We start from the raw sequence: 26318 nt of genomic DNA, 5'->3' as shown, positions 1-26318 counted from the left end.
TGTTTTTAGGGGTATAGACTTAATTAAATATCAAAGAGATTAGAAGATTGAACCAAAGCATTTTTTAAGTGCACTGTCCTGCAGATATTATCTTGTGTATGTTGGGAATTGATGGAAAGCTTGGTGGTTGCATAATAGTTTGAACATGGCACCTTAAAGTTTGTACATTTTTGATCCTATGCATCCCAGGCATGACTCAAGAACTTAACAATTGACTAGTGGGCTCATATCTAGTGAATTTCAATGAACATATTCAAGCCAGGGTGTCTCATACCACAGGGAACAGTTTTTCTGCTGCTCTTGTCAATTGTTGCCATTTAAATTCTGAGGAACTTAGTTCTACCTTATGAATGCTCAGTATGATAATCCTTCCCAGACTTGTACCTTAGCATTTACCATTTACATTTATTTAGTATATTGTAAACAAAAAAGCTTCAGTTTCTTTTTGGTTTTTGGAAGCAATAGTACCAAGTATACGCTTCCATTTTACAAAATGATGGCAGAGATGCACAAAAGTGATCTATAATGATTGGTCTGCAATACAATACTCTGTCCATTGGTCACAAGGGGGATTGGCTGAAGAGTAGATAGAAAGAAGGGAATCCTGCTAGTAAGAAGCAATTCCAACTATAGTTCCTCTTCAGAGCAGATGTTTCCTGTTTGTACAAAGGTTAACCTGGGCTGTTAAAAATGTACTCTTGTGTGTTTTCAGAAACCTCGTCTTAGAATGTTTGGGCTTATTGTTTTGAGTTTCATGTTAGTGTTCCAAATTCAGTTTACTTTGTTAGAAGCTTACAATACAGATTGCTGGGAAAATAATTTTTATTAAGGGAGAAGATAATGGAAGTGTCTGTAATTTAAGAGTTATTCAAAATTATATTCTCAATCCAAGGAATATAGTTAATGACATTGGTATACATTCCATACTGATTTGCCTCACCACATCCCAAACCCCAAGACACAATCCCACCTACAAACCATTTTTTGGTTTCATGGTCTTGAAATGCAAAGGGCCCTCCACTGTCCCCAGAACAAGAATCCTTGCCACCACTTTGAAAACCAGCACATATCATGTTGTCAGTTAGGATGAGAGATTTGCCTTCTGGGGACGTCTTATTTTCTAGTGCTGCTCGACAGGTTTGCTGGTCAACAACTGGTAGTTCAACATACATGAGACTGTGAGCTCTGAAACCTTTTTCAGTCCTTCCCCAGCCAGACACTGTTCCCAAATCATTTGTCTTCACACGGGTTCCATTTTTTCTTGGCAAGCAGATTGGCGTGACATTACTGTTGATTTGCACGTGATTCTTCAGCTTAATCAGTGCGATATCGTTGTCAAAGTTGACCCCATCGTAGGTGTAACCCTCATGTATAAAGACTTTGTCTGCCCAGCCCTCTGTGTAGTGAGGCGAGGATCGCTTCAGAAGCCCCATCTTGATTTCCAGAGATCCTAGGTCTCTCTGCTCATGGATTGCATGAGCAGCTGTAAGCACCCAGTTGTCGTGCAGAAGTGCACCTCCAGCGAGAGCGTCCCCAAGGAGCATGACTTGCCAGGGAAACTCGCCAAGCTTGGCCTTCCTCCCTCCAAGTACTCGCTCCAGTCTCTGAGATGCCACGCCACAAACTGTTGAGAGAACAGATAGTTATGTTAGGAGACGACTTCAAAGCCAAGGAAAACTTGGAATATGTAAAGGGGTTGGCGGAAATTCATTTTCAGATTGTTCATATGAGGTGATGGTTTTAAAAAATGCAGATCTCGGGGATGGGGCACGCCTTATTAGCTTTCACTGCTCCCCGAAGCACTAAGAATTGAGCAGCATTAAGAGTATCCTGCTGACTGTCAGGTGCTCAAGGAGAGCCTTTATACTTTTATGGGCTGCCAGAAACTTCACCCTATAAGGATATGTAGCACTTTACCTCATTTCAACAAATTTGGGAGGTAGGTGCTATTATCACTGTTTCATAGATAAGGAAACTGACGCAGAGGATGTGACCTATCCAGAGTTTTACACAGGGTATACCAGTAAAATGTTTTAATAACCAGCTCTTCCCACCCCTTCCCCAAAGTGTACATGACACAGTTTTAACCTGCATTAACATTGTGTCCCCTTAGGTTTACAAAGTTAAATCAAGCCCTAATTTGTAGCTTTTGATTTTGGAGGTGTAAGTGCTAATGGTGAAAGTTTAACAGTTGCCTCCAACATCACACAGCTAGGAAATAGCTGAGGTCACGCTTGAACTCAAAGCTTTATGACTCCATCTCTAACTGGCTTGTCCATTGCACTACCCAGCTGCTATATAGCTCCTAATTTTGAAGATTCTGAAAATCATTTTGTGACCATAAACATGATAGAAGCAAATTAACTTAAAGGATGATGACCATAAAGAATGAGATGCCTAGACTAGTTCATAAAAGAATCATGCTGGAGTATCTAAGAATAAAACCCTGCATAGCCTCAGTTTTCCCCATCTTTAGAAATGGGGCAATCTGCCATCCTACCATCCTAGTACAACAGGTGCTGTTGTGATTAGGATGTCAAGATTAGCAAAGTACTTTCAATTTGGAGCATTCGGTTTGCTGTGTTTTAATGTATAAAAATAGGACACCCACACTGGTACTGTTGTTGCTGGGGCATTTACAGTCCAGAAATTATTATTCCCTGGTTGGCTTTTATGAGTATTACATTTTACTTGAGGTCTTTATTGCTAACTAAACTCCGATTATTACAACATCTCTCAACTTCCCGTTGTGGCAGGATACTTATAAAAACAACAATTTACAAGTGTTATATGATAGAATCTAAGTAAAAGAAAAAAAAGCAGGAAGGTAATAACACACTTATTACCCTCACGTTCTTCGACTTTAATCACTTTGCTCAAATATTTCTTGAGAGCCAATTCTGGTAAAATTTTAAATTAAAGTACTATTAAAGGCAAATTGCATTAATGTTTAAAAATGAGATGCCTTCGAAAGCTGCAGCTTAGGGAAATAATCAACAAGTTATTAGCTCTGGGTTTTAATAGCATTTTTAACATAGAAGGAAAGTAACTCAGTGGAAGAACATATTTACAAATGGGTAAAGATAGTAGTTTAAAAAAAATCATTTAACTTTTTATGCTTGCCTAGTTAAAAGGTCAACCACAATCAAACAGCTAATGTAGCTGCCACCTAACAACCGCTCCATATGGAAAGGGAGTAATGAGAATTTGTTAGCTGGCACTAGTAACTGGGTTTAAGGGCCAGTCGCTGGAGTCAGATTTTGCCTACTACAGCTAAAAGCCCTAGTTATATTCTAATACCAAGTAGTTCTGCCCTCCATCAATTATAAATTTCTTATATAAGTATATCCATTACCAGGCTCACAGACTGGGAGTGAATATTCTCCTTTGGAGTTTTTCCAGAAGCCATCAGCCCCACACTGATATTTACCTGCAAATCATTGAAAAGGAAAAAAAAAAAAAAAAAGCTTAAATTAACTGCATATATAAGATGGTTGTCATTTGTCTGAATACCACCTTGAAGGATGTTGACTCTTGAGCATCAGTAGGAAATAGAGGCGTCTGAATAACCATTTTACATGATTTCATAAACAGGAGGTCTCTGCATTACCATGTTTGCTTGCAAAGTGGAAACCTTTTAGATGTGTAACTTGAATATGTATCAAGATCTCAAGTGCTTAATGATACGGTTTTTGGCTTGTTAAATTAAACCATTTGGAATATATTGTGTGTTTGGAGTAGTCATTTACTGGATAAGATCTGTTTTCGAATTCTAGCAAATTGACATTAAATGTCACTTGAGCTATAATATTTCACTTAGCAATGGGAAAAGTGCCTTTTAATCTTTCTTCTAGCCTTGGCCAAAAATGTTGGTTAAAGTTTATTTTCAGGCCTTGAGTGTATGTGTTCCCAACATCGTCCATCCCCAGTGCCGAAAAAGAATTATCTTACCATCATTATTCATTTTCATAGTGTAGAAGGGGCCTTTGCAGCTATATTGAATCACGGCTTCATACGTGGTCACTTCACTATCTGTGATGTATGTCACTTGGCCATTGAATAGATCATCAGGCGGGCCACAGTCAACAACTAATAAAGATGGGGGAGGAGAGGAGGAGGAAAAAGCAAATGAAGTAAAATAGTTTATGTACCAAGATGAAAATGGGCTAGAGCCTGTAAGCAACTCATTCGGACGCGTGGCAGCATGGAGCCATCCATCCCCAGGCAATGTCGTTAGCCTGCACACAGTGGGCATCGCTTAATTTCTTCTGTAGAGCAACTTCAAAACATTACCTGCATCCTTAAGATGCAATTTGTTTAGTCATTTTCAGTTGTGTCCGACTCAATTTTGGGGTTTTCTTGGCAGAGACACTGGAGTAGTTTGCCATTTTCTTGAGCTCATTTGACAAATGAGGAAACTGAGACAAACAGCATGTGTCCAGGGCCACACAGCTAGTGTTTGAGGCTAGATTTTAACTCGGGAAGAGGAGTTTTATCCAGGCCTGGCACTATCCTTGGCACCATCTGACTGCCATAAGATGGAAAAAGGCCTGCGCTTAAAGTCAGATGATCAGAGTTCAAGTGCTAGGTCCAATACTTAGCTGTGTGATCATGAGAAAGGCACCTAATTTCTCTGAACTTTTGTTATAAATTAAGCAAAGCATTTAATACATAAAAGGCCACAGATAAGCAAATTGCTATTTCTATACTGTTAGGCTTTGACGGTGCCCTTCCTAAAGGAAGGGACAAGTTGCCTTGCAGAGTTGGGTCACCTTAAGAGACCACATGGCCTCCCATTCCTGGAAGGGATTCCTGCAGTGTTCCTGACTGGCGGACACTCAGCCCTCACTCAAGGTCTCTGATGAGGAGCCCGCTACTTTCTGGGGCAGTCAATTCTACTTTGAGATAGTTCCCTTCTATAAAAGTTATCTTTTTGTGATTTTTGCCCCGTGATCCCAGTTCTGGTTCTTGGGGCAAAACAACAACAAAAAATCTATCCCTTCTATATGGATGAATGAATGAATAAATAGGTATCCTTTAAGGGGTTGTTATGTGCTGAGCAGTGGGGATACAGATACAGAAGAATGAATGGAGCCGTATAAAAATAGATTGAGGCATCCGTCCATTCCAGGAACAATGGCTGAGTCTTAGCTATGGGTTCAGTTCAGTCATTTTTTCAATCGTGTCCAATTCTTCATGACCCCATTTTGGATTTTCATGGCAGTTTGCCACTTCTTTCTTTGGCTCATTTTACAGAAGAGGAAACTAAGACAGAGTGAAGTGATTTGCCCAGGGTCACACAGCTAGGAGATGTCTGAGACCAGGTTTGAACTCGACACTTTCCAGCTGCTCCATCTGATATATGGTAGGTACTTAATAAATGCTTGTTGACTTAATCACAAGGACCTTAACAGAGTCCCTCTCAAAATATGGACCCCAAAACTCAGCACAATACCCTAGATGTGGTCGGATAGAATCCAGCGCAGCAAAACTGCCACCTGCCTAGATTGTTGCTCAATCTAATCTCAGATGACATTCTACTACTTGGCAGCCTCTAATGACGCAAGTCAGGATTACAGTCAACTAAAACCTTTATCTTTTTCAGATAAATTACCGCCTAGCTGCACCTTTCCTAGCCTGGGGAGGTTGGGGATTTTTGATCCCATGTTTAAGCCTTTCCTCAGATTTCTTCCTTCCTTTGAAAGTTCACAGTGCTGCCTTTCTCCAGTTTCTCGACACTTCCCCCATTTCCACAGTCTCCCCATAATTGCTGACTGTGGCCAGAAGGTCTCATCTACCAGCACAGTTCGAGTGGACTCAGGGGTTCCATAGTGCATAAAGTGCCAGAGCTGATATCAAAACTCATCTTCCCGAGTTCAAATCTGGCCTCAATTATTACTAGTTGTGTGACACTGAGCAGGTCATTTCACCCTGTTTGCCTCAGTTTCCTCATCTGTAAAACGAGCTGGAGAAGGAAATGACAAACGAGTATCTTTGCCAAGAAAACCACAATTGGAGTCATAAAGAGACATGACCAAAAATTAATGCCAATCTGGTCATTTGAACCTATGAAACAGAGCTAGGTGTTCTCTTACTATTACTGAAAGGAAACAACACCCTCGTCAGCATTTCTTCCCCTCCCACCCCCTTCTACTTTAAAGATAATTCTTCTTAGCCGGTAAATAGCAAAACCGATCCAGAAACACAACTGGAATTGGACACTTCTAGTTTTCCATACTCATTACTGTCACCTCATCTATCCCTCTCACAGTAGTTCTATCATTTCTGCCAATCCGCTTTTCTCCAAGATAAGCTTTTTTTTTTTCTTTTTTCCTCCCAGAGACAATTGGGGTTAAGTGACTTGTCCAGGGTTACCCAGCTAGGAAGTGTTAAGTGTCTGAAGCCAGATTTGAACTCGGGTTCTCCTGACTTCAGGGCTGGTGCTCTATCCACTGCACCACCACCCAGCTGCCCCAAGATAAGTTTTTTAAAATCCTCCTTGTCCTTAGCTTTCCTTGCCAGCCTCAGCTCCTCCTGAGTTCAGGGGCTTCTGGCACAATTCTCAAAGGGCTGTGTCACTCTGGCCTTCCTTATCCTATCCTTGCTTCACCGGCTGCGCCTGCCTTTTAAAACTCTAGCTTTTTCAATGAGTTCCCTGTGCATCCACATTCATCGCTTTAGACCACTCAGTGTCTCCTGGAATGACAATTCCTTTACAATTTTTAATCTACAGGATCCTCTTTCTTCTTTCTCTAAGTTATCTTCTCCTGTACAATTTCATCCACCAGGTCCCCCTTTTTCTTTCCTTCCTAAGAAAAAGGGATTTCAAAGGACTTCCAGAGTCCCCTGTCTATCTTATTCTAGTGCTGAAGGGGGATAACCGATATAGAGAGATAAGGTGCAGAAAATTGGACACGGTCTACCTGGCTCCAAGGATAATGTTCAATTTATAACTTGGCGAGACATTAGAACAGAAAGGACCTTGAAAAAGCTACACATGGGAAAAGGGCTATATGACCTCTAAGTTCTTCACTATCGCTAGATTTTTTTCTGTGAAGAGAATGTAAAAACTTTCACCTCGGCACCAGGGTGACTGTCTTCAGAAGTATCACTTTACGATCTGGAAATGGTCAGATAAGAAAACATTGGGCTGCACCATAAAATGTGGAATTTTAAAGTTTTACGGCTCCATTTATTAGGGAAAGTTTGGCTTTCTGTTCTGCCCCTCTCTAATGAACAGATCAGGTACCTTTGTGTGTTGGATTTCTCTGTATTTGCATTTTTCCCTAACCTTGTCGGACTGCATGTTCCATGAGAACAGAGACCGTATTGTAGCTAAAGTTTCCTTCCTCCTTCAGCCTCAAGCTCTACACAATACTTAATACATATTTGCTGAATAAATGAATAGGTGATGTGGAATGGTGATTGCAGAGGCACATGATAAACTTCAACAAGGGTTTTCTTAAAGCACCTATTAGGTTCCAGGTGTTATATTAAGTAGCTGGGATGCAAAGACAAGAACCAAAAAAATCCCTGCCTCAAGGCAAATATTTGGGAAGAGATAGAGTAGGAAAAGGGGAAGGAGGAACAAGGAAAAAGAAGCAGAGATAGAGGGGGACAGAGGAGAAAAGGGGGGAGACATAGAGGAGGAAAAGATGGGGAGAAGAGAGAAAAAGAGGCAGAGACAGAAGGAGAGGAAGAGGAAGTGAGACAGAAACAGTTACAGACAAGGAGAGACTTGAGAGAAACAGTGGTAGAAATATAAAAATAGCACACAATAATATGAGGTCCTGAAGGGCACTAACTACTTGGGAAAGGCCTCTTGAAGGTAGTTAAATCAGATCCAAAAAGCAAGTTGTGCATACAACAGATGCTCAATAACTATTTAGTGTATCTGAAACATGGTAATTTAAACACCGCATTTATATAGTTTACAATAGCCTTTCTACCAGGTACTCATATATTTTTTTGTTTTGCATTAAAAACATAAAAAAGGATATGGTCAGGGGCTTCTCCTATTTTGTAATCTGGCATTCTGGAGCATTCTGATTTTTGATCACTATTGCTATTTTTTGGTATCAAAATAAGTGAAGAAAGCATGATTTACAAGTTGGTGACTTTGTGGGACTTAAATATCCCTTCCGTGGTTTAGAGGCTTGGTTTTATACCCTATTTTCTGATTTGCTCTGTCGAGATAAAAGAACCATTATCATCCCTACTGTCTGAATCAGCCTCTTACTGCTGCATTTTGGCATTGCTTGGTCCCAGGTTCCACCTTTCTGACAGACTGCAGTAAAAGACTCCAAAATCCTTTCATCCTGAGGAGAAAAAGAGAAAACATTGGTTTCTAAAAGTTTTCTAAGTTGGGGACATCACAAAAATGGCAATGTAGAAACTGACTTTTCCTTAGTGTTCTCTTGCACTCTGCTCCTGACTCTCCTGGCTAGCAGCTGCCTCTTGGCCTGAAACCTCCACTCCTGGGACTTCCCTTCTCCCATTGAGGAGTCCATGCATGGAACCTCCTTTTAGGAACTGCTCAGGCTTGTGTGTAAGTCCACTGTACTTTTGTCTCGTTCCTTCTTATAGGTAGCAGCCTCCTCCTATTGTTCAGCTCTCATATACTATCTTTCCCATTAGCAGGTAAGCTCCTTGAGGTCAGGGCTGTCTCTTTTTGCTTGTATTTGAATTTCCAGCACTCGGCATAGTTTCTTCCATATAAGTAAGTGCTTAATAAATACTCTCTATTTATCCATCCATCCATTCATATGTATGCTGGCCCATCTATTTATCAATATATATGTTGGTCCACCTGGCCATCTATCTATTTATACATATATATGTTAGTCCATTCATCCGTCCATTTATCTATCTTTCTATTGACCCATCTGTCTACTTATCTATCCCTTTATTCATCCATCCCTTTATTGATCCATCTATCTATTCTATTCAGTCTGACTACCTACTATCCATCCATCCATCCATCCATCCATATATATGTTGGTCCATCTGTCTATCTATTTATTTATATCTACTATCTATCCCTTTATCCATCCATTTATTGGTCCATCTATCCAATCTATCATCCCATTATCTACTATCTATTTACCCATACTATCCATCCATATGTATATTGGTCTATCTGTCTATCATCTATCTATCTATTATCTCTTTGTGTTCTGAGCTGTATTTGGGTTTTTGTATGCCAGGATGGAAAGATGTTATTTTTCCCTTGAGAGAAGAGAATTTGTACCTTTATCAGTATAGGGAGTTACCAGATAATTAATGTCAGAGGAAGAACTAAAATCTGGGACTTCCTGACTTTTAGTTCAGCTCTGGATTCACTGTGTAATCTAGCTTTAATTGCTGTATTATTTTTCAGATACCATATACTCACATATGATGTGGAGATCATATGGCGGGGCACCTTGAACTCAGGAAGACCCAGGTCTAAGTTAGTTCTTTGAGAAATATTAGTTGCAGGATGTTTGTTGTTGTTCAGTCATTTTCAATTATATCCCACTCTTTGTGACTCCCTTTGGGGTTTTCTTGGCAGAGATACTGGAGTGGTTTGCTATTCCCTTCTCTGACTCATTTTACAGATGAGAAAACTGAGGCAGAAAAGGGTGAAATGACTTGCCCAGGATCACACAGCTAGGAACTATCTGAGGGTAGATAACTGTTCATTTAATTTTTCAATTCAAGAAGAGAAGAAGATTGAGGAAGAGGGAGGCAGTGGGAGAGGGGGTGGAGAAAGAAGGGGTAGGCGGGGCTAGAAAAGTTGTATCTTCCCTGGAAGAGAAGTCACAGTGGCTAGAGCTCCAGGATTGGAGTCAGGAAGCTCTCAGCTCAAATCTGACATTTATTAGCTGAGCGCCTCTTTGAAAATCACTCCATCTCTGTCTGAGCTCATGGCTCCCCGTGTTTCTTCTGGCTCTGAATCTGTGTGTGTGATCCATTGTTTACAGGTGCAGCACAAGGGGAAGCTGTCAGATATGGTCAATGTGTTGGATTTCTTTGCTACCCTGGCCTTTGTTACCTGGGAAGATTCTATGAGATGTGTGTGTGTGTGTGTGTGTGTGTGTGTGTGTGTGTGATGTCAAAAAGAAGCCACAATACAATATTTATTAAAATAACAAAGAGTCCACATCCAAGAATCTTGGTGTGGATCGAGTCTCTGCTATTTAGTAACTTTAGGAATGAGCAAGTCATCCACCCAACTGGGCCTCCATTTTTATTTTAAAAATATAGGAGGGCACAAGAGAAGATCTTTACAAATCTTTCCCATTCTGCCATTCTAAGTGACCCCGAAGTTCTTCCCCACTGGAGGAAAACCAACAAGCCTCCAACAAGGAAGGAGGCAGCTTGGACAGAGAGACCTCCTTGTGACGCAAAGACTCATGGAACGGGCTTCCTGACAATCTGGCATCGGTGTTAGCCGAGGCATCATGGGAAAGGGGAACTAGAAGTTTTGCTAAGGTGAGAAAAGTGTCTCACCTTCTTCTCTTTCGTCCCTCTGCAGGACTGTGGATTGCCTAGCTATCATTTCAGGATTATTACTTTTTACTACAGGGACTTAGTGACAATTTTGAAGAACATAAAGAGGACATGTTAATCTCCTACCTGGGCCACTTAAGCAACTTGCTAAGCATTTTTTAAAATTATACTCCCTCTCCCTGACCAGTGATCACTATTTATAACTTTGCAGAATATACGAATTCCTGTTGGCATCTCATTTTTTTGGTGCATGGGGGCCCAGGAGCTGTTGCCGAGGAAGGTCATCTCTGGGCCAGGGGGACTGCCTGCCTGCCTCCTTTTTAATACCGAGGTGTTTCACTGGACAGGTAACTCATCCTCCTGCCCGCCTTTGGGCTCAGCCTTTGTCCACACGTTAGGTCCTAATTGGGGGGCCCACACAGACAGAAACCGACTCTCCTGATCCCCAACCTTCTGTCCCCGCCTCCAAAGAGAAGGGGCTTCCGGGGGAGGACCCTCTCGCTCTCTAGAACTTACTTTGGAAAGGACGTATCCCGTCTCACAAGAGAGAGAGAAATGGTCTTTCAAGATGTATTTCGGCTGCACTGGCGCGATGCGACCATGAGGTGGCGATATTGGATTAGGGCACGGCTGAGCTGAGCGGATGGAGAAGAAATGTTACAAGATTAAACTCTTGGTGGTAGAAGAAATAATGTTTCAATGTACGTCCCACTTTTTTTCTCCCCCCAACCTGGTGAAAGTGAATGGATAAATGGATGAAAAGGCGCGTATTAAGTGCTTACTATGTATCAAGCCTTGTGCTGAGCAAAAAGACCAAAACACAAAAAACCCAAAACCAAAAAAAGCCCCCAAAGTCCTGCCCCCAGAAAGCTCACATTCTAATGCGGGTGACAGCCCGTTTTAGATGGAGGGCCATTCTAACGGCCCCAAAGTTCTAAAGTGCAGCAGAGGCCTCAGTGTACAGTCCCACTTTTTTCTCCCCCAAATCTGGTGAAAGTAGATGAATATGTATTAAATGCTTACCATGTATCTAGCACTGTGCTGAACAAAAAGACCAAAAACAAACAAACAAACAACAACAGCAACAACAAAACCCCCAAAGTCCTGCCCCAGAAAGCTCACATTCTAATTGGGGTGACAGCCGGTTTTAGATAGAGGGCCATTCAAACGACCCCAAAGTTCTAAGGTGCTGCAGAGGGGTTCCCAGGGTGCATCAGCAGGTCACATATGTAAAACATGGACAGGAGTAAGGCTTGATGATTCTTCCATCTTTCAGGAAGAAATGGGAGTGTTCACTCTGGTCTTATCCCAGCTATATGAGTGTCAAGCTGTCTGGATGGATTTGGGGTATACAGGACTAGTAGAGTGGATAGTTAGGAAAGGAAGGGGTGAAGAGCACCTGATGATGATGAACCAAGGACTGGCTTTTCCTAGAACCAGAGAAGGGGCCTCAGAGATTGATTAGTCCAGACTATCTTAGCGGTCATCTAGCTTCATATGGCACGATACCAAATACAACCCTCAGCATTCTGTTTTCTTCTGCTTGTTCTTCACCTTTTTTAAACTGGGGCAGCCAGAAATGAAGACACAATTTCAGGGCAGATTGAAACAAGGGGATCACCTCCTCCGTCCTAGATAACTCTCTCAGTATGGGTTAAGATTGCTTAAGCTTTCTCAGCAGCCTAATATCACACTGTTGTCTTATACTGAGCTTGTTGTCCACTAATGACCCACAAAGTGACTCCCTCATCTTGATCTTTATACTTTCCTCCTCACTGTGTACCAACCAGTCATCAAATCTTGGCCCTTCCATAACTTCATAGAATTGCTCTCGTCTGACTCCTTTCCTTTACTCACATAGCTGCTATCTTAGATTGGGCTCTAGTCTTTCCTCTCACCCATTTTATTGCAATAACTTCCCAAATGGTCTCCCTGCCTCCCATTTGTCTCCACTCTAGTCCATCCTCCATGCAGCTGCCAAAAGGATTTTCCTAAAGTACAGAACTTCAATGCTGGTCTCTGTGATAAAATATAAATTCCCCTGTTTAATTTTAAAACCTTAATAATTCCAGTGGATTTGGGATGGAGAATGCCAATCACAGCCTTTCTGAAAGGCTTTATTTGGCTTCATGTGGGGAGTTAATTAAGCAGGGAGCAATGAGATCAAATCTGGATTTAAGGGGAATTATTTTGGCAGCTATGTGAGGAATGGTCCAGAACTCTCAAAACACTTTCTGTGTTTTTTTGTTTGCTTGTTTCTTTCTTTCTTGTGGTTTTTTTTTTCCCCTTTGGGTCTGATTTTTCTTGCACAATATGACAAATGTGGAAATATGTCTAAAAGGATTGCACATTTTTAACCCATATCAGATTGTTTGCTGCCCTGAGGAAGGAATCAAGGAAGGAAGGGAGAAAAATTTGAAACACAAATTTTGTGACAGTGATTATTGAAAACTATCTTTGATATATTTGGAAAAATAAAAGACTATTAAAGAAGAAAAAAACTTTGTGTTTTAAATTTTTCTCCCTCTTCCCTGCCCCTATCCTCAAGGGAGGGAAAAAAAAAACTTGAAATACAAGATTATGCAAGGGTTCATGTAGAAAACTATCTTTGCATGTATTTAAAAATATTTTTTTAAAAAATTATTGTTATTAAAAAAAACCTGTGCAATAGAACACAAAGTTTTACGAAAATGAATGTTGAAAATTAGCTTTACATATATTTTGAAAAGTAAAATACTATTTTAAAAATCCACATGATTGTTCAAGTGTCATTTTGACAAAACTCCAATAAATTCGCTAGCCCGTTAAAAAAAATTAAAGCCTTAAGCAATTTAGCCCTTCCCTTTCCAGCCTCATTGGACATTATTTTCCTTCCCACACTCTGTAATATAGCCATAGTGGTTGTTTGGCTGTTTCTCACTACACTCCATTTATCATCTCCAAGCCTTTATCCTGGCTATCTCCTATGCCTGGAATGCCCTTCTTCCTCATCTCCACCTCACAGAATCCTTACTTCAAGTCCCAGTTCAAACACCATCTTCTACATAAAACTCTTTCTGATCTCACCAACTGCTAACACCCTTGCTCCTTTCCAAACCATCTGGTATTGAATTAATTTGTAGATGTTAGTGATTTCTCAGTTTATATCTCATGTGTAATTGTTGTCTCCTCCATGAAAATATAAGATCTTTAAAAGGATTATTTCCTTTTATGTATTTATATCCCCAGAGCCTTGTAATGATTGGTTGTTCTTTTTCAAAAAGGACCAAAATAATGTCACCATGTTGGAGTCAAGATACAGTGCTCCCTGCTTAACTAATTCCCCACATGAAGCCAAATAAAGCTTTCAAGAAATGTATTTGGCTTTAGAAAAGCCTTCCCCAGGACCTAACCTAGGAAACTGCCAATCCAGTATGGAAAAAGGCCTCACTTAAAACTTAGAAACTAGATTGCCAAAGTTGGAAAGGATCTTCAAGAGAAACAAGTAAATTCATCTTGCCTTTATGTGACCCCAGATTAAGGGGCCATAGCCTCTTTTCCCAGATCTGGATTCAGGGGCATTCTATAAATTAGTTGGGTTTTGGTTGTCCCTATATAGAATCCCATTTTCTTTCCTTTTATCAGTTTGATACAAACTCTTCTCTTAATTGGATATTCTGAGACTCACAGGAACTTTTAGACCACTTGACCTAGTTGAGCCCGTGTGTGTGTGTGTGTGTGTGTGTAATGGTTAGAGCCCAAGACTTGGAATCAAGTCAAGACCTTCACCTTCTCAGTGTTCCCAGGGAACGCTGTAAATGACCTAGAGATGCTGACTTACATTAATAAAGGTTATTTCCTCACTGAGAGCTCCCTATTTGGGAGCTCTTCCCATCTACTCTCCATTCCAGTCAAATTGGCCCACTGATTGTTCCCCAAATAAGTTAATCCTTCTCCCACCTGGCTATTTCCCACTCCTGGAATGTTTTTCCTATTCACTTCTATCTCTTAGAATGAATCCCCAGGCTCCTTCAGAGCACAGCTCAGAGGCTACCTGAAACCTTTTCCTAATCTTCCATTTTGAAATCACTTTTTTTTTAAGCAAGTCAATGGAGTTAATTTGCCCAGGGCACACAGCTAGGATGTGATAAGTGTCTGAGGCTGGATTTAAACTCTTCTGACTCCAGAACCAGTTCTCTATCCGTTGTGCCATCTATACTGCTGCCCCTCAAATCACTTTATTTTTATGTATCTGTGTGCCTGTTATCTCACCCTCACCCAGTAGAACATAAACACTTTGAGAGCAGGAATTTTTTCTTTTTGTCTCAGAGGCAGCTAAAACTGGACTTGGAGTCAGGAGGACAGAGTTCCAATCCTTAATCTCTGTCTGCCTCAGTTTCCTCAACTGTAAAATGAAAATAGTAATAACATATACCTCCAGGATTCTTGTGTGAATTGAATTAGATAAGATTTGTTAACAATGCTTAGTGTGTGATAACTGCTATATTTGTGTTTATTCCCTTCCTTCTTTGTATTCTTGGCACTTCCTAATGTTTGTTAAATTGAAACAAAAGCTGGGATTAAGTTAATATGTCTTCTATCCAGGATTATTTTTAGGAATTTCTCATTAAAAAGAATCTCCAAGCCAGAGATCCTTAGTCTCTGGAGTTCCTAGACTCTCAAGGGGTCATTTATGAATAGATTTCAGTGGGGCCTCTGAACTTGGATCGGGAAAAAATTGTATCTTTATTTTCTCTGACCTGTTACTTAAAACTGGAGCAGCCAAATGGAGCAATGAGTAAAGCACCACGCCTAGAGTCAGGAAAACAAACCTCAGACATTTCCTAGCTGAGTGACCCTGGCAAGTCACTCCATCCTGTTTGCCTTAGTTTCCTCAGCTGCAAAATGCTGGAGAAGGAAATGACAAGCCACTCCAGTATCTCTGCCAAGAAAACTCCCATTTGGAAATGGGGTCACAAAGAGTCAGGAACAATTAAACAAACAAAAACATTAAAACTTTAGTATTTCTTTCAATGATGAATAATGGCCACAAACTTTTTTTCTGAGAAAGGGTCCACATGCTTTACCCAGCGTAACACACAAAAAAGTAAGACTACCTGCCCTAAACCTTCACCCAAAGAAATGAATCTCTCATAGTGACATTTCAAAGTACTGGAAGATTCGTTTGGACTGAAGAAGGGAGAGCCTCATCCCTCCAAAACGGACATGACCATCTGCGTCATCAGTTCAAATCAGTTTTTGGCCAAATTCATCCACTGATCTGGAGGGGATTTTAGAAATCATCTCCAATCTTCTCATTTTGCTGATGATGAAACTGAGATTCAGGGAGATTGTAAACTGTCTTATCACTCAGGTAGTAAATGTCAGAGATAGGATTTGAATACAGATCCTCAGGTTCCAGTGTCAGTAACCTTGCTACTCTCTAGCAGGGGTCCTCAAAACTACGGCCCACGGACCAGATGTGGCAGCTGAGGACGATTATCCCCCTCCCCCAGGGCTATGAAGTTTCTTTCTTTAAAGGCCCACAAAACAAAGGTTTTGTTTTTACTATAGTCCGGCCCTCCAACAGTCTGAGGGACAGTGAACTGGCCCCCTATTTAAAAAGTTTGAGGACCCCTGCTAAAGGTAGCACCATAACAGCTCCAAGATGTGACTTCCTCCTCTCCTAACAAACTCCTAAGCCTGCTGAAAGCTGTAACACCGGAGACTTCTGATGAGGTTCTGAGACTCCTACCTGTGGTCAGGTATCGGATTTTCCATCCGGTGTGGTCTCCCGAGTCATCGGTGATGAAGGTGATGGTCACACTGTGGCTTTTAGTGTAAATTTTGGGGGGCAAGGTCTGTCCACAGAATGGACCATATTCTTCTTTGTCTGTTTTAATCTGAAACAATAAAGTCACACAAAGTTGAAGGTACATCTCTATGGACAAAATGGAAGTGGGAGGAGGGTCCCAAGGAATTGGCAGCATGACATTGAAAGCCAAAAAGAACAACAGCAGTGAAGGTTCAGTGGCAACAGCCATGGTGGGAATGGTGATGATGGCGCAGGGAAGAAACTGACGGGAGCAGCGAGTGTGTCCCCCACATCTGACCGCCACAGGTCCAGTTTTCCAAGATGGTCTGGGCCCCGATGGACAACTGTTAAAGGGAAATGTTTCAGTCTGGGCTCCCAGGTTCTGGGAGAGCCAGTCAAAGTGAGGGCTGTCATCTGACCCTGGCAGCATTTAACCATACTGGGCTGTCTTATAACAGGAGCCAGAACTTAAAGCCCAGACAGCACTTCCCAACATGAACAATGTCCCATAGGGGGAAACCCCTGTCCTGGGCTCTGAACTGAAAGACCTTGGACACGGCACTGCCTTTCTCCGAGACCCAGCTTCCTCCTACAGAAAATAAACTGGTCTCTAAAGGGCCCTTGGAGATCTAACAGACTATATTCTAAATCCCTTCCAGCTTGGTCTGACATTTCATGTTCTAAATTCCCTTCCATCTCTAACAGTTCATGTTCTATGTTCTAAGGTCTTTTCCAGATCTGATGTTCAGTGTTCTAACATTTTATGTTCTAAAAATATCACCACCAGCTCCGACATTTTACATTCTGAGATCCCTCCCGATTTTACATTCTATGGTCTAACATTTCATGATATTCCATATTGTGACATTCCATAGTCTATATTTCTGATGTTCTCCATCTTTATTTTTGACATTCTATTTCTAATTTTCTTATATGTATATTCTAAGGGTCCCCTTAGCTCTGATATCCTCTGTTATAAGGTGTCTCTCAGTTTTGACATTGTCTATTCTAAGGGCCCTCCCAGCTCTGACATCCTGGGTTCTAAGTCCCCTCTTGGCTCTGACATCCTGGGTTCTAACATTTTATGTTCTAATGTCTCTGCTAGCTCTGACATTCTATGTCCCAAGATTCCCTACACATCTAACATTCTGTGATGAAGAAGCTAATGTTTCTCCTGTTATTTATTAGTACCATGAGCATATCTGAGAGAAGACAGTAATGCCAGGATTCCCAGCTCCATGACTCCTGGGAAGAGGAAGGGATCTGGGGGCACAACAAGACCCCCTTGGGGAAACTCAAGTCATGCTACTAGTTTATTATATCATTATAAGGACATGGAGCAGCTAGTGGATAGAACACCAACCCTGAAGTCAGGAGGATCTGAGTTCAAATCTGGTCTCAGACACTTTACACTTTCTGGCTGTGTGACCCTGGGCAAGTCACTTAACCCCAATTGCCTTGGTGGGGGGGGGGGGAGAAGAATATTCCTCATTATAAGGACAGTTATTGACAGAGGATGCCCGACATAATGAGAAGGTCACTCACTTCTCTGCACAGACACCTCAAGTGGGCTTGGAAATTTATTTGAGGCTAAAAAGGGCAGAAGAGCTTTGGGGATTGATTCTGTGAAAGGAAATGAATACTGGGTAAATAGCAGCAATATGGTCCAGAAGCACAAAACTCCCATCTGCATGTTTATTGGAAGGGGGGTGTAGGAAGCTAATCCAAGAGCAGGAAACAAAATAGTGGGCTGAAGTGTGGGAACTGCTGGTCTAAACACATGAGCCACGTTGTTGGAAAACATCCCGGGCAACCCACCTTCAGGACGTCATAGGGACACAAGGTCTCTGGGTGAGTTTCCACATCAAAGGAGTCCTCAAATTCTAGGATGATGTTGAAACCATCTTCCACCTGGATGCTGTAGCTGCAGCTGGAGAGTTTGGGGTAGACCTGGGGGTAGTCAGGGCTTATGATCACTCCGGATCGTTCGGTGAACACCTGGCCTGAGCACTGAGCTATCAAGAGAATGGACAAGAGCCAGAGTAAGAACCTGACTCCTTCCCCTCACTCCTCTCACCAGAGAAATCACCTTTGGTTACATCTGACCACCTTCCCCAACTCCAGACCCAGAGCTGGAATATCCCTTTCTTGCTTAGGAAGGAGCCTGAGTCACAAAGCTGGGAAGCTGGGCCCCAGCTATCAGGGGGTTCCAGGTCCGGCCCTTGGGGCTGCTTCCACTGGTCCGCAGAGTCAAGGCTTGACCACGAGTGTCGGCAACTTGCCGGCCCAGAGAAGTCTTCAGATGACTAAACCTCTCAGGTAAACTCAGATCTGCCTGCAAATGACCATTGTCCAGAGAGCCCCTGGAACCCCCATCGGCCACTTTGGGAGGTAAGTGGAACAGTCAAAGAGTGCTGGCTTTCCACCCGGACAGCCTGGCTGATCATGGCACCTGCAACATTCCTCGCTCACTTCTCAACACACCTATTAATGGTGTCTGGTCCTCTTTTCTTTTTTCTCTATATTATTAAATTCTCTCTCTCTCTCTATATATATATATAATCTATACTATTTATATTACTTTTATATATATACTATACTATTATATATATATATATATATATACACTACCATATTTTCTCTATATACTCTATATTATTGCATATATCCTATATCACTATAAATGTATTATTATAGTACTATTATATATGTTATTATACTATACTACTATATATATACTATTAAACTGTTACATATTATATTATACTATTATACATCTGCTATTACATGTGTAATATTATATATGTATTATATATTTATGCATACTATGTGTTCTCTATATAGTATATACATACTACATATATACTATGTATACCTATTATATATGGTATTATACATGTACTATAACATTATATATGTACTATACTATATATATGCTATATATAATATGTATACTATTTATGTACACACTTATACTGTTATATATTATACTACACTATTATATATATACTATTATACTACTAGTATATATATAATACTATGCTATTATATGTATTTATATATATACTATAATATTCTATACATATACTCTATACTATATTACTATTATATATATTTATTATATATGTATACTATTCTATATACTCTATGCTATTATTCTACTATTATATATTATAACATAATATATATATGTACATATACATATATATATATATATATGTATATGTACATATAATAATATATATATATATATATATATATATATATATATATATATATATATATTATTATATTGTTTCTCTTTCTTTTCTCTTATTAGCTTTTCCCCACCCCTCCTTCTTCCTGGCTTTCCTAAATGTCAAGAGCACCGTCAGCCTCCCAGTCATTCAGGCTCACAACCTCCTTGTCATCCCGATTCCTCTCTATTACTTTCCCCACAAGAGATTTCTTTTATCAAATCTTGTTGTTTCTCCCCCCACAGTGTCTTTTCACAGCCTCCTCCACTCCCCTCACACGGCCACAATCGTAGTTCATCATCTCCAGTCTGGCCCTTATTTGGTTTCAGGGCCTTGTGTCTCTCCAGGCCTAATTCATTGTAGACACTTATTCAAAATAGCTCTGGCAGCTCCTTAATCTCTCTGGAATAAAATATAAAATACTCTTTGCTATTTAAATCTCTTCTCAGACTGGCCCCTTCCCCCCTTTCCAATTGTCTCTCGGATTATTCCCCCCCCCCCCACTCTTCCAGCCAAGCCAACATTGGTCTGACCATATTCTAGACACACTCCCCTAACTCCCAGGACCCGGAAAGCTCTCCCCCCTCAGGTTCGGGGTCTCTGTTCTCCAAGTTGGGCTCAAGCACAACGTCTGATCTTTCTTGAGACGCTCCCTGAGGCCTCCCTCCCAAACTAGCTTCTGTTGACTCATATAAGTTACGTGTGTGCTTCAACTCCGAGGCCCAGATTCTGAGCCGTTCTCAAACCTGCACATGCCGCTTCCCCCATTAGAACATAAGGTCCTCGGAGACAGAGACTATGTCACTTGGGCCTTTATATTTCCGGCACCCAGCCCAGGCCCACAGCGCATAGTCAGTACTCGATAAATACTTGTTTGGAGGATTCAAAGTCATTTAGCCCAAAACTCTTATTTTACAGATGAGGAAACTGAGGCACATAATTATACTGACTTTCTCATGGTCAGATAACTGGTGTCTGCGGCAGAGATGAACTTCCTGACTTCTGGGACCATAGATTTAGAGGTAAAAGGGACTTAAAGGTCATGAAGTTCAACGGCTTCATTTTATAGATGGGGAAACAGGCAGAGAGCCCCAATTAAGTGACTTGTCCAAGATCATACAGCTGGTGTCTGAGCCAGGATCTAAACCCAGAGCCCACCTCACTTATGTAAGTCTAAGTCTCTATGCACCTGCCAAGTGGGTTGGAAATAAAGTCTGTCTCTGTCTTGTCTTTGTTTCTATTCCTGCCTCTCCACCTCTGTCATTCTCTTGTCTCTCTGTCTTTCTCTGTCTCTCTGTCTTTGTCTCTGTTGCTCTCTCTCTCTCACTTTCTCTCTCTGTTTCTCTCTCTCTCTCTCTCTCTCTCTCTCTCTCTCTCTTTCTCTGTGTATCTCATTCTGTCTCTCTCTTGTATCTTTCTCTGTCTCTGTCTCAGCATTCAAGGCTAGAACCCAGAGCTTCCAGTTCTCCAACCTAATGATCTCAAGAGATTGCAGTTGAGCAGGAGGAGGATCCAGCGCTTTGGGGAAGGCCGGCCTCCGTCTCCCTGGAGACGGGGCAGTGATGCCGCTTGGCTCCCTCTCAGAGAAGGATTACTCTGGGACCCTGCAGAGCTGACAGGGTGGTCAGCTGAGAGCCAGAAGGGACTTTCTGTGTTGCTTCTGGCCCTGTTTACAGATGAACAACCGGAACCCAGACTAGTAAAGGGACACGCCCAAACAACTTGCTACACTCTTAGCGAGACTCAGAACCAGAATTCGAAGCCAGGATTCTTTCCCCAGCTCTGTGCAGACCCCGGTGACCCAAGAGCACAGGTTTGAGCCCCCCCCCCCCCGGCATTTAGCATTCCTGCAGTGAGAGAGGGACAGAGCCTCATTCAGTTCTCTTGTTGACCAACATGGAGCCAAGACTGAGGAAGTCCGAGCAGTGGGGGCTCAGGGCGGGGGAGCGGTTTGGGCCGGGCCCCAGATGTACCAGATGCTGAGCCTTCCCATGCAAGTGAGCGCAGCAGCCACCAGAGGGAGGGCAGGAGCCTCTGGTCTGGGGGAGATGGAAGGGGACGTTAAGTCTTGGGGATAAATGGAAAGGATCAGGGTGGTGCCTTAGGGAGGGCCAGTGGGGCCCGGGGACAAAAAACCAAGAGATGCCTCGATAGGAAGCAAATGGTTGTGGGGCAGCTGGGCTGAGGTTGTCTTTGCACAACTACCAGGAGTCTTGGGAAAACTGTTGTTGCAAACAAGGTGAAGACCTGGAATCTGGGCCCAGCTCTGCCACTAACTCACCTGTGACTCTGAAAAAAATCACTTCTCATTTAGGGGACTCAGTTTTCTCATACATTAAATGAGATTGGACTGGGTGGTCAAAGGCCTCCCAGGTCCAACCTCCCGGATTCTAGGGGCCCTCCCGGCTCCGACCTCCCGGGTTCTAGGGGCCCTCCCGGCTCCGACCTCCCGGGTTCTAGGGGCCCTCCCGGCTCCGACCTCCCGGGTTCTAGGGGCCCTCCCGGCTCCGACCTCCCGGGTTCTAGGGGCCCTCCCGGCTCCTACCTCCCGGGTTCTAGGGGCCCTCCCCGCTCTGACCTCCCGGGTTCTAGGGGCCCTCCCGGCTCTGACCTCCCGGGTTCTAGGGGCCCTCCCAGTTCTGACCTCCTGGGTTCTAAGGGCCCCCCCCCCCCCCAGCTCTGACCTCCTGGGTTCTAAGGGCCCCCCCCCCAGCTCTGACATCTTGTATTCTAAGCCCTCCTAGCTCTGACATTCCCTAATTCTGTGAAAAGGGAGAAAGACAGGAGAAAACAAGCAAAGCCTTATGCCCTTGTTCAGCCCCATAGGCCAGCAGCCACCTCCCACTTCCCCTGCAGAAGGGGCTGGTCTCCAAGGCCACAGTACTTTTCCCAGCGGCCTTCTAGGTCCCTGGGCTGCCCTCCCCCACAAAGACACGCCTGGAGGCAGCCACTGGGCAGCACTGGGAGAAAGCCAGGTTTATTGTCTGGATGTGGGCAGCAGAGAGCCGCCTCCTGGCACTGATGCTTCATCCAGCAGGGCTCATGCCCGGCCCTGGCCCCAGGACCCTCGCTGGCTTTCCTGGCTAAGGGGATGTTAATTATCTTGTGCTGGAAAATAAAGATAGGAAAGAAATGATATCAGAGGCCATCCTGAAGAGCAAGGCTCTCCACTCTCACCCTGAGACAGGGACAGGGGGTTAGGGGGCAAGGGGAGGGGCTCCAGGAAGTGTCCAAGGAGAAAGAGACAGGAGAGCAGGAAAGATCCACCTAATAACTGTTAATAACAATAAGAGTAATATCTCTTATAAAGCCGGCAGTGATTCCATCAGACCCAATCAGCCTCAGAGCCAAGATCTGGCCCCCAGCCGAGCCACCAGTGGGTGCCCGTTGTTTGTATTCCCCCGGAAGGGCCTGGGATCGGGGTTTGTGACTAAGGAGGGAGCCAAGCAGCAAAGGATGCTGGGGAAAAGTGAGCTAGAGTGAGCGGGAGACAAGGCAAGGAGGATAGAGTGGGAGGGAGGTAAAATCTGGGGCTGTCCCATTCTGGGCTCATGGACAGGGACCCTGGAGGCCCTTCATCCTGGCTCCTCATGTTACAGAGAAGGAAACTGAGACCAGAGAAGTGATGTGATTCACCTGAAGTCAGAGGGGAGGTAAGCCTCAAGGGCCGGATGGAACCCAGAGCTGGACCCTCGTTGGCCTTTTCCCGGCCCTTCCCTCACCCTCCAGCCTGTGCCCTGTGCCCTGTCCCCCTCAAAGAGAGCTTGGGAAGGGAGGCGCCTTCTCCTTAGCCCCTGAGTCCTAGATCTGGGGGGCAGCCCGCAGGCGGGGAAGGGCAGCGGCGTGCCCAGAAAGGGCAGGGAGGACGAGCAGGGAAAGGGGCCAGCTAAGCTGCGGGGCAGCCTCTCACCTGAGCAGGTGTGCTTGTCTTTGTGGAGTTTGAAGCCGGCTCGGCAGGAGCAGTAGAAGCCGCCCAGGTAATTGTGGCAGTGGTGGTCACAGATGGGGTCCTCTCCAGGTGGTACCTCACATTCATCAATGTCTGCAGGAGGAGGGGGCAACATGTCAGACTCCCCACCTGCTGGAGCCCAGGGGAGAGTTAGGAGAGACCCAGGCCCCGATCCACAGCCCAGACGGAGAAAGGAGGGGGACGCGTTCCTAAAAGAGCTCATCTATCCAACCATCGACTGCCTGCCTAGGGTGTTCTTAGATCCTGCTGGGAAAGTCAGCCGAGCTTCAGTTGCTTCCTCTGTAAAATGGGGGTAGGGGTCTCTTAAGATTCCTTCTAGCTCTAAGCTCCTAAGTTTGACCCCAGCTCTTCAGGAAACAGGTGGGAGGAGCGCAGCTTCTCAGATGGGGAAACTGAGTCCTAGGATTGTGTGGGGACCAGGCCAGTTCCCCTCCCACCTCTCCTGTGGGCTTCCACACCGGTGACCGCTCGGACCGCAGAACTCACCCTCGGCCGCATAGAAGGCCTCAAAGCCGGTGAAGTCTTTCTCATTGGAATAGTCGGAGCGGAAGGCAACGCGGAGGCGGTTGCCCTCCGAGTGAAACGTGTGGTTGCCGGGCGCCTGCTCCGTGTCCGTGCTCTCCTGCCCGCAGAGGGTGGCCAGCAGCTTGTCCCCAGAGTAGAGCTGCCTCCCAGGGAGGGCGAGGGGAGAGAGGAACAATCGGTGACTAGCCTTTCCTTGGGGCCCCTTCGAGGCTCCCCAAAGTCCAGGTCTCCCAGCCCTTATACAGTGGAGCCCTGGGCAACCCTCTGGGGTCCCTGAGGTAGGGTGGGCAGGGCAGAGATGATGGAGACAGTGCAGGCAATGGACAGAGCTCTGCACCTGGAGTCAGGAAGGCCTGGATTCGAATTCTGGCTCAGACACTTGGACAATTCCCTTCACTTATGCCTCAGGGATTGCAAATAAGAATGGGTGGGTCCAGGTAGATCATGGCAGGGAAGGAAGTGTGCCTAATCCATTTAGAGGGGAGCTGGGTGGTCATGTTCCAACTCCCGGTAGAACTAAAGGTTCTAGAAGCCCTTTAACCCTGGGCCAGACTGGCAAAGCAGCATTTGGGAGGCGGTTCCTACGTGCCAGGGCCGCTGTGGCAGCCCGCTCCCTCTCAACCTGGGGGGTGTGGGGGATGTCTGTGGGTGCTGGCGTCCCCTCCGCCCCCGAGGTCTCAGCTCCTTCCATGCTCCCTTTGTCCCCCCCACACCCAAGTGCTTCCCCAGCTACCTTTACAAAGTCATACTCGCAGAGATAAGACAGCTCCAGATTGAAGTGGGTAAAGTAGAGTCGGATTTGGTAGCCAGGGGGGGCCATCAGGTTCCAGCTCTGCTCCTCATTGTTGGGGTACACTTCGGGGAAACCGGGGGATGCAAGGCGCCCAAATACGGCCTTCGGCCATGGGTCTCCGCCCACTTGCTGCAGGGACATTGCCAGCAAGAAACTCAGCCTGGTGGGAGATGACAGGGGATGACGAGGGCAGTGGGGGACAGAGACGCTGAGAGAGAAGAAGACAAGGGGTGAGGGTTTGGGGGACGGGGGTCCAAGGCCAAGGGGATTCAGATGAAGGACACAAGGCAGAGACTGGGGAGCCAGTTGTGGTGAGAGTTTAGGGGATGGGGGTCCAAGGTAAGAACATTCAGATTCAGGACAAGGAGCAGAGACCGGAGGGCCAGGAGGACAGAGCAGGAAGGGGATAAAGGGTCTGGGTTTAGATTATTCTAATTAGAGACTGGGATAGGAGAGGTGAGTCAGGAACATAGAGTGAAGGACTTGGGAATGAGGGTTAAAGGCTCAGGGTTGGGGTCTAGTCAGCCATAGTTTACATCTTGACAGATGTGGGCTACTAATCCAAAGGCTGTTATGGTGTCTGAGGTATAGAAGGGTTAGACATAGGAGTGAGATCCAGGCTCAGGAAGCAAGGATTAGCGGAAGAGAGTTCAGGTTCGGGGTGTGGGATACAAGCTGAAGGAAGGACTTGGGCCGGGAGACCTGGCTCAGAGGCAAGGGTTGCGGCTCAGAGCCCCAGGCCCCAGCAGAAGGATTCCTTCCTCTTGGAAGGTGGAAATTTCATGTCCTTCCTATGTCCAGTGCAGTATCCCCCTTGTCCCACTCACCTCAGGAAGTCCATGTCCCCTTCTCCTAGCTGGAGCTCACTCAGAGGCCTACAGGCTCCATTCACCTTTGGTCTGTTTATCTAGGTCTAACCCCACCCCTTCACTGACCCAGGGTTTCTGGGAATCCAGCCTGAACAGGAGTGACTCAATCTCTCCTCGTCCATTCCTGGGTCCCAAACAGAGCTGCCCACTTCGCTTCCCACCTCCTGAGTGCTCAGGCAGGGGAGGGAGCCAGGGATGAAAGGATCCTCTTCCCTCTAGTGTGGGACAAGGCAAGGGAGTGGGGTAGGGTGGAGGCAGGCCTTCAGAGAAGAAGCAAACTTTGTCCAGAGGCCCCCAGTGAGCAGACGGAGACCGACCCCAGCCCCCACACTGCTGTTGAGTCCCTGCTGACGCCAGAGGTGTCCACCTCCCTCACCAGTCTCCTCCAGGTCATAGCCACTGACCAGGGTGTCTTCGAAGGCTCTGGCTTGGATCCCTCCATATTATCTCACTCAGTGACTCCCTCAGTTCCCTGGGTTCAATTATCCTCTCTATGTAGATGATTCCCAGATCTATAATCTATCTTTATTCTCCCTTTAACACCAGTTGCCTCATGGACACTTCCCCTAACCATCTCCAACTCATCACGTCCCAAACTGAACCCACTATTCCCCTCTGCAAATGACCAGGTTTCTAC

General features: G+C 44.4%; 1 protein-coding gene and 1 long non-coding RNA gene across 2 annotated transcripts; one reads left to right on the top strand and one right to left on the bottom strand.

Annotated features, from left to right (window-relative positions):
* Positions 1 to 741: 741 nt before the first annotated feature.
* Positions 742 to 26056, bottom strand: MASP2 (mannan binding lectin serine peptidase 2). The gene is made up of 11 exons (XM_023499871.2): positions 25640 to 26056; positions 24753 to 24972; positions 23981 to 24158; positions 23435 to 23566; positions 18107 to 18303; positions 16229 to 16376; positions 11011 to 11129; positions 8240 to 8318; positions 3952 to 4089; positions 3356 to 3430; positions 742 to 1624 (listed from the first exon to the last, which is right to left on the bottom strand). The coding sequence occupies exons 1-11, from the start codon at positions 25651 to 25653 to the stop codon at positions 858 to 860; spliced, it is 2067 nt and encodes a 688-aa protein (XP_023355639.1). The 5' UTR covers positions 25654 to 26056; the 3' UTR covers positions 742 to 857.
* LOC116422850 lies at positions 18310 to 21338 on the top strand. Its single transcript, XR_004233388.1, has 3 exons — positions 18310 to 18679; positions 20443 to 20546; positions 20959 to 21338. It is a non-coding gene; the product is annotated as an uncharacterized LOC116422850 (long non-coding RNA).
* Positions 26057 to 26318: the final 262 nt, after the last annotated feature.

Source organism: Sarcophilus harrisii, chromosome 3 (assembly GCF_902635505.1).
Source record: "Sarcophilus harrisii chromosome 3, mSarHar1.11, whole genome shotgun sequence".
Taxonomy (NCBI): Eukaryota; Metazoa; Chordata; class Mammalia; order Dasyuromorphia; family Dasyuridae; genus Sarcophilus; species Sarcophilus harrisii.
This window is presented reverse-complemented; position numbering and strand designations above follow the sequence as displayed.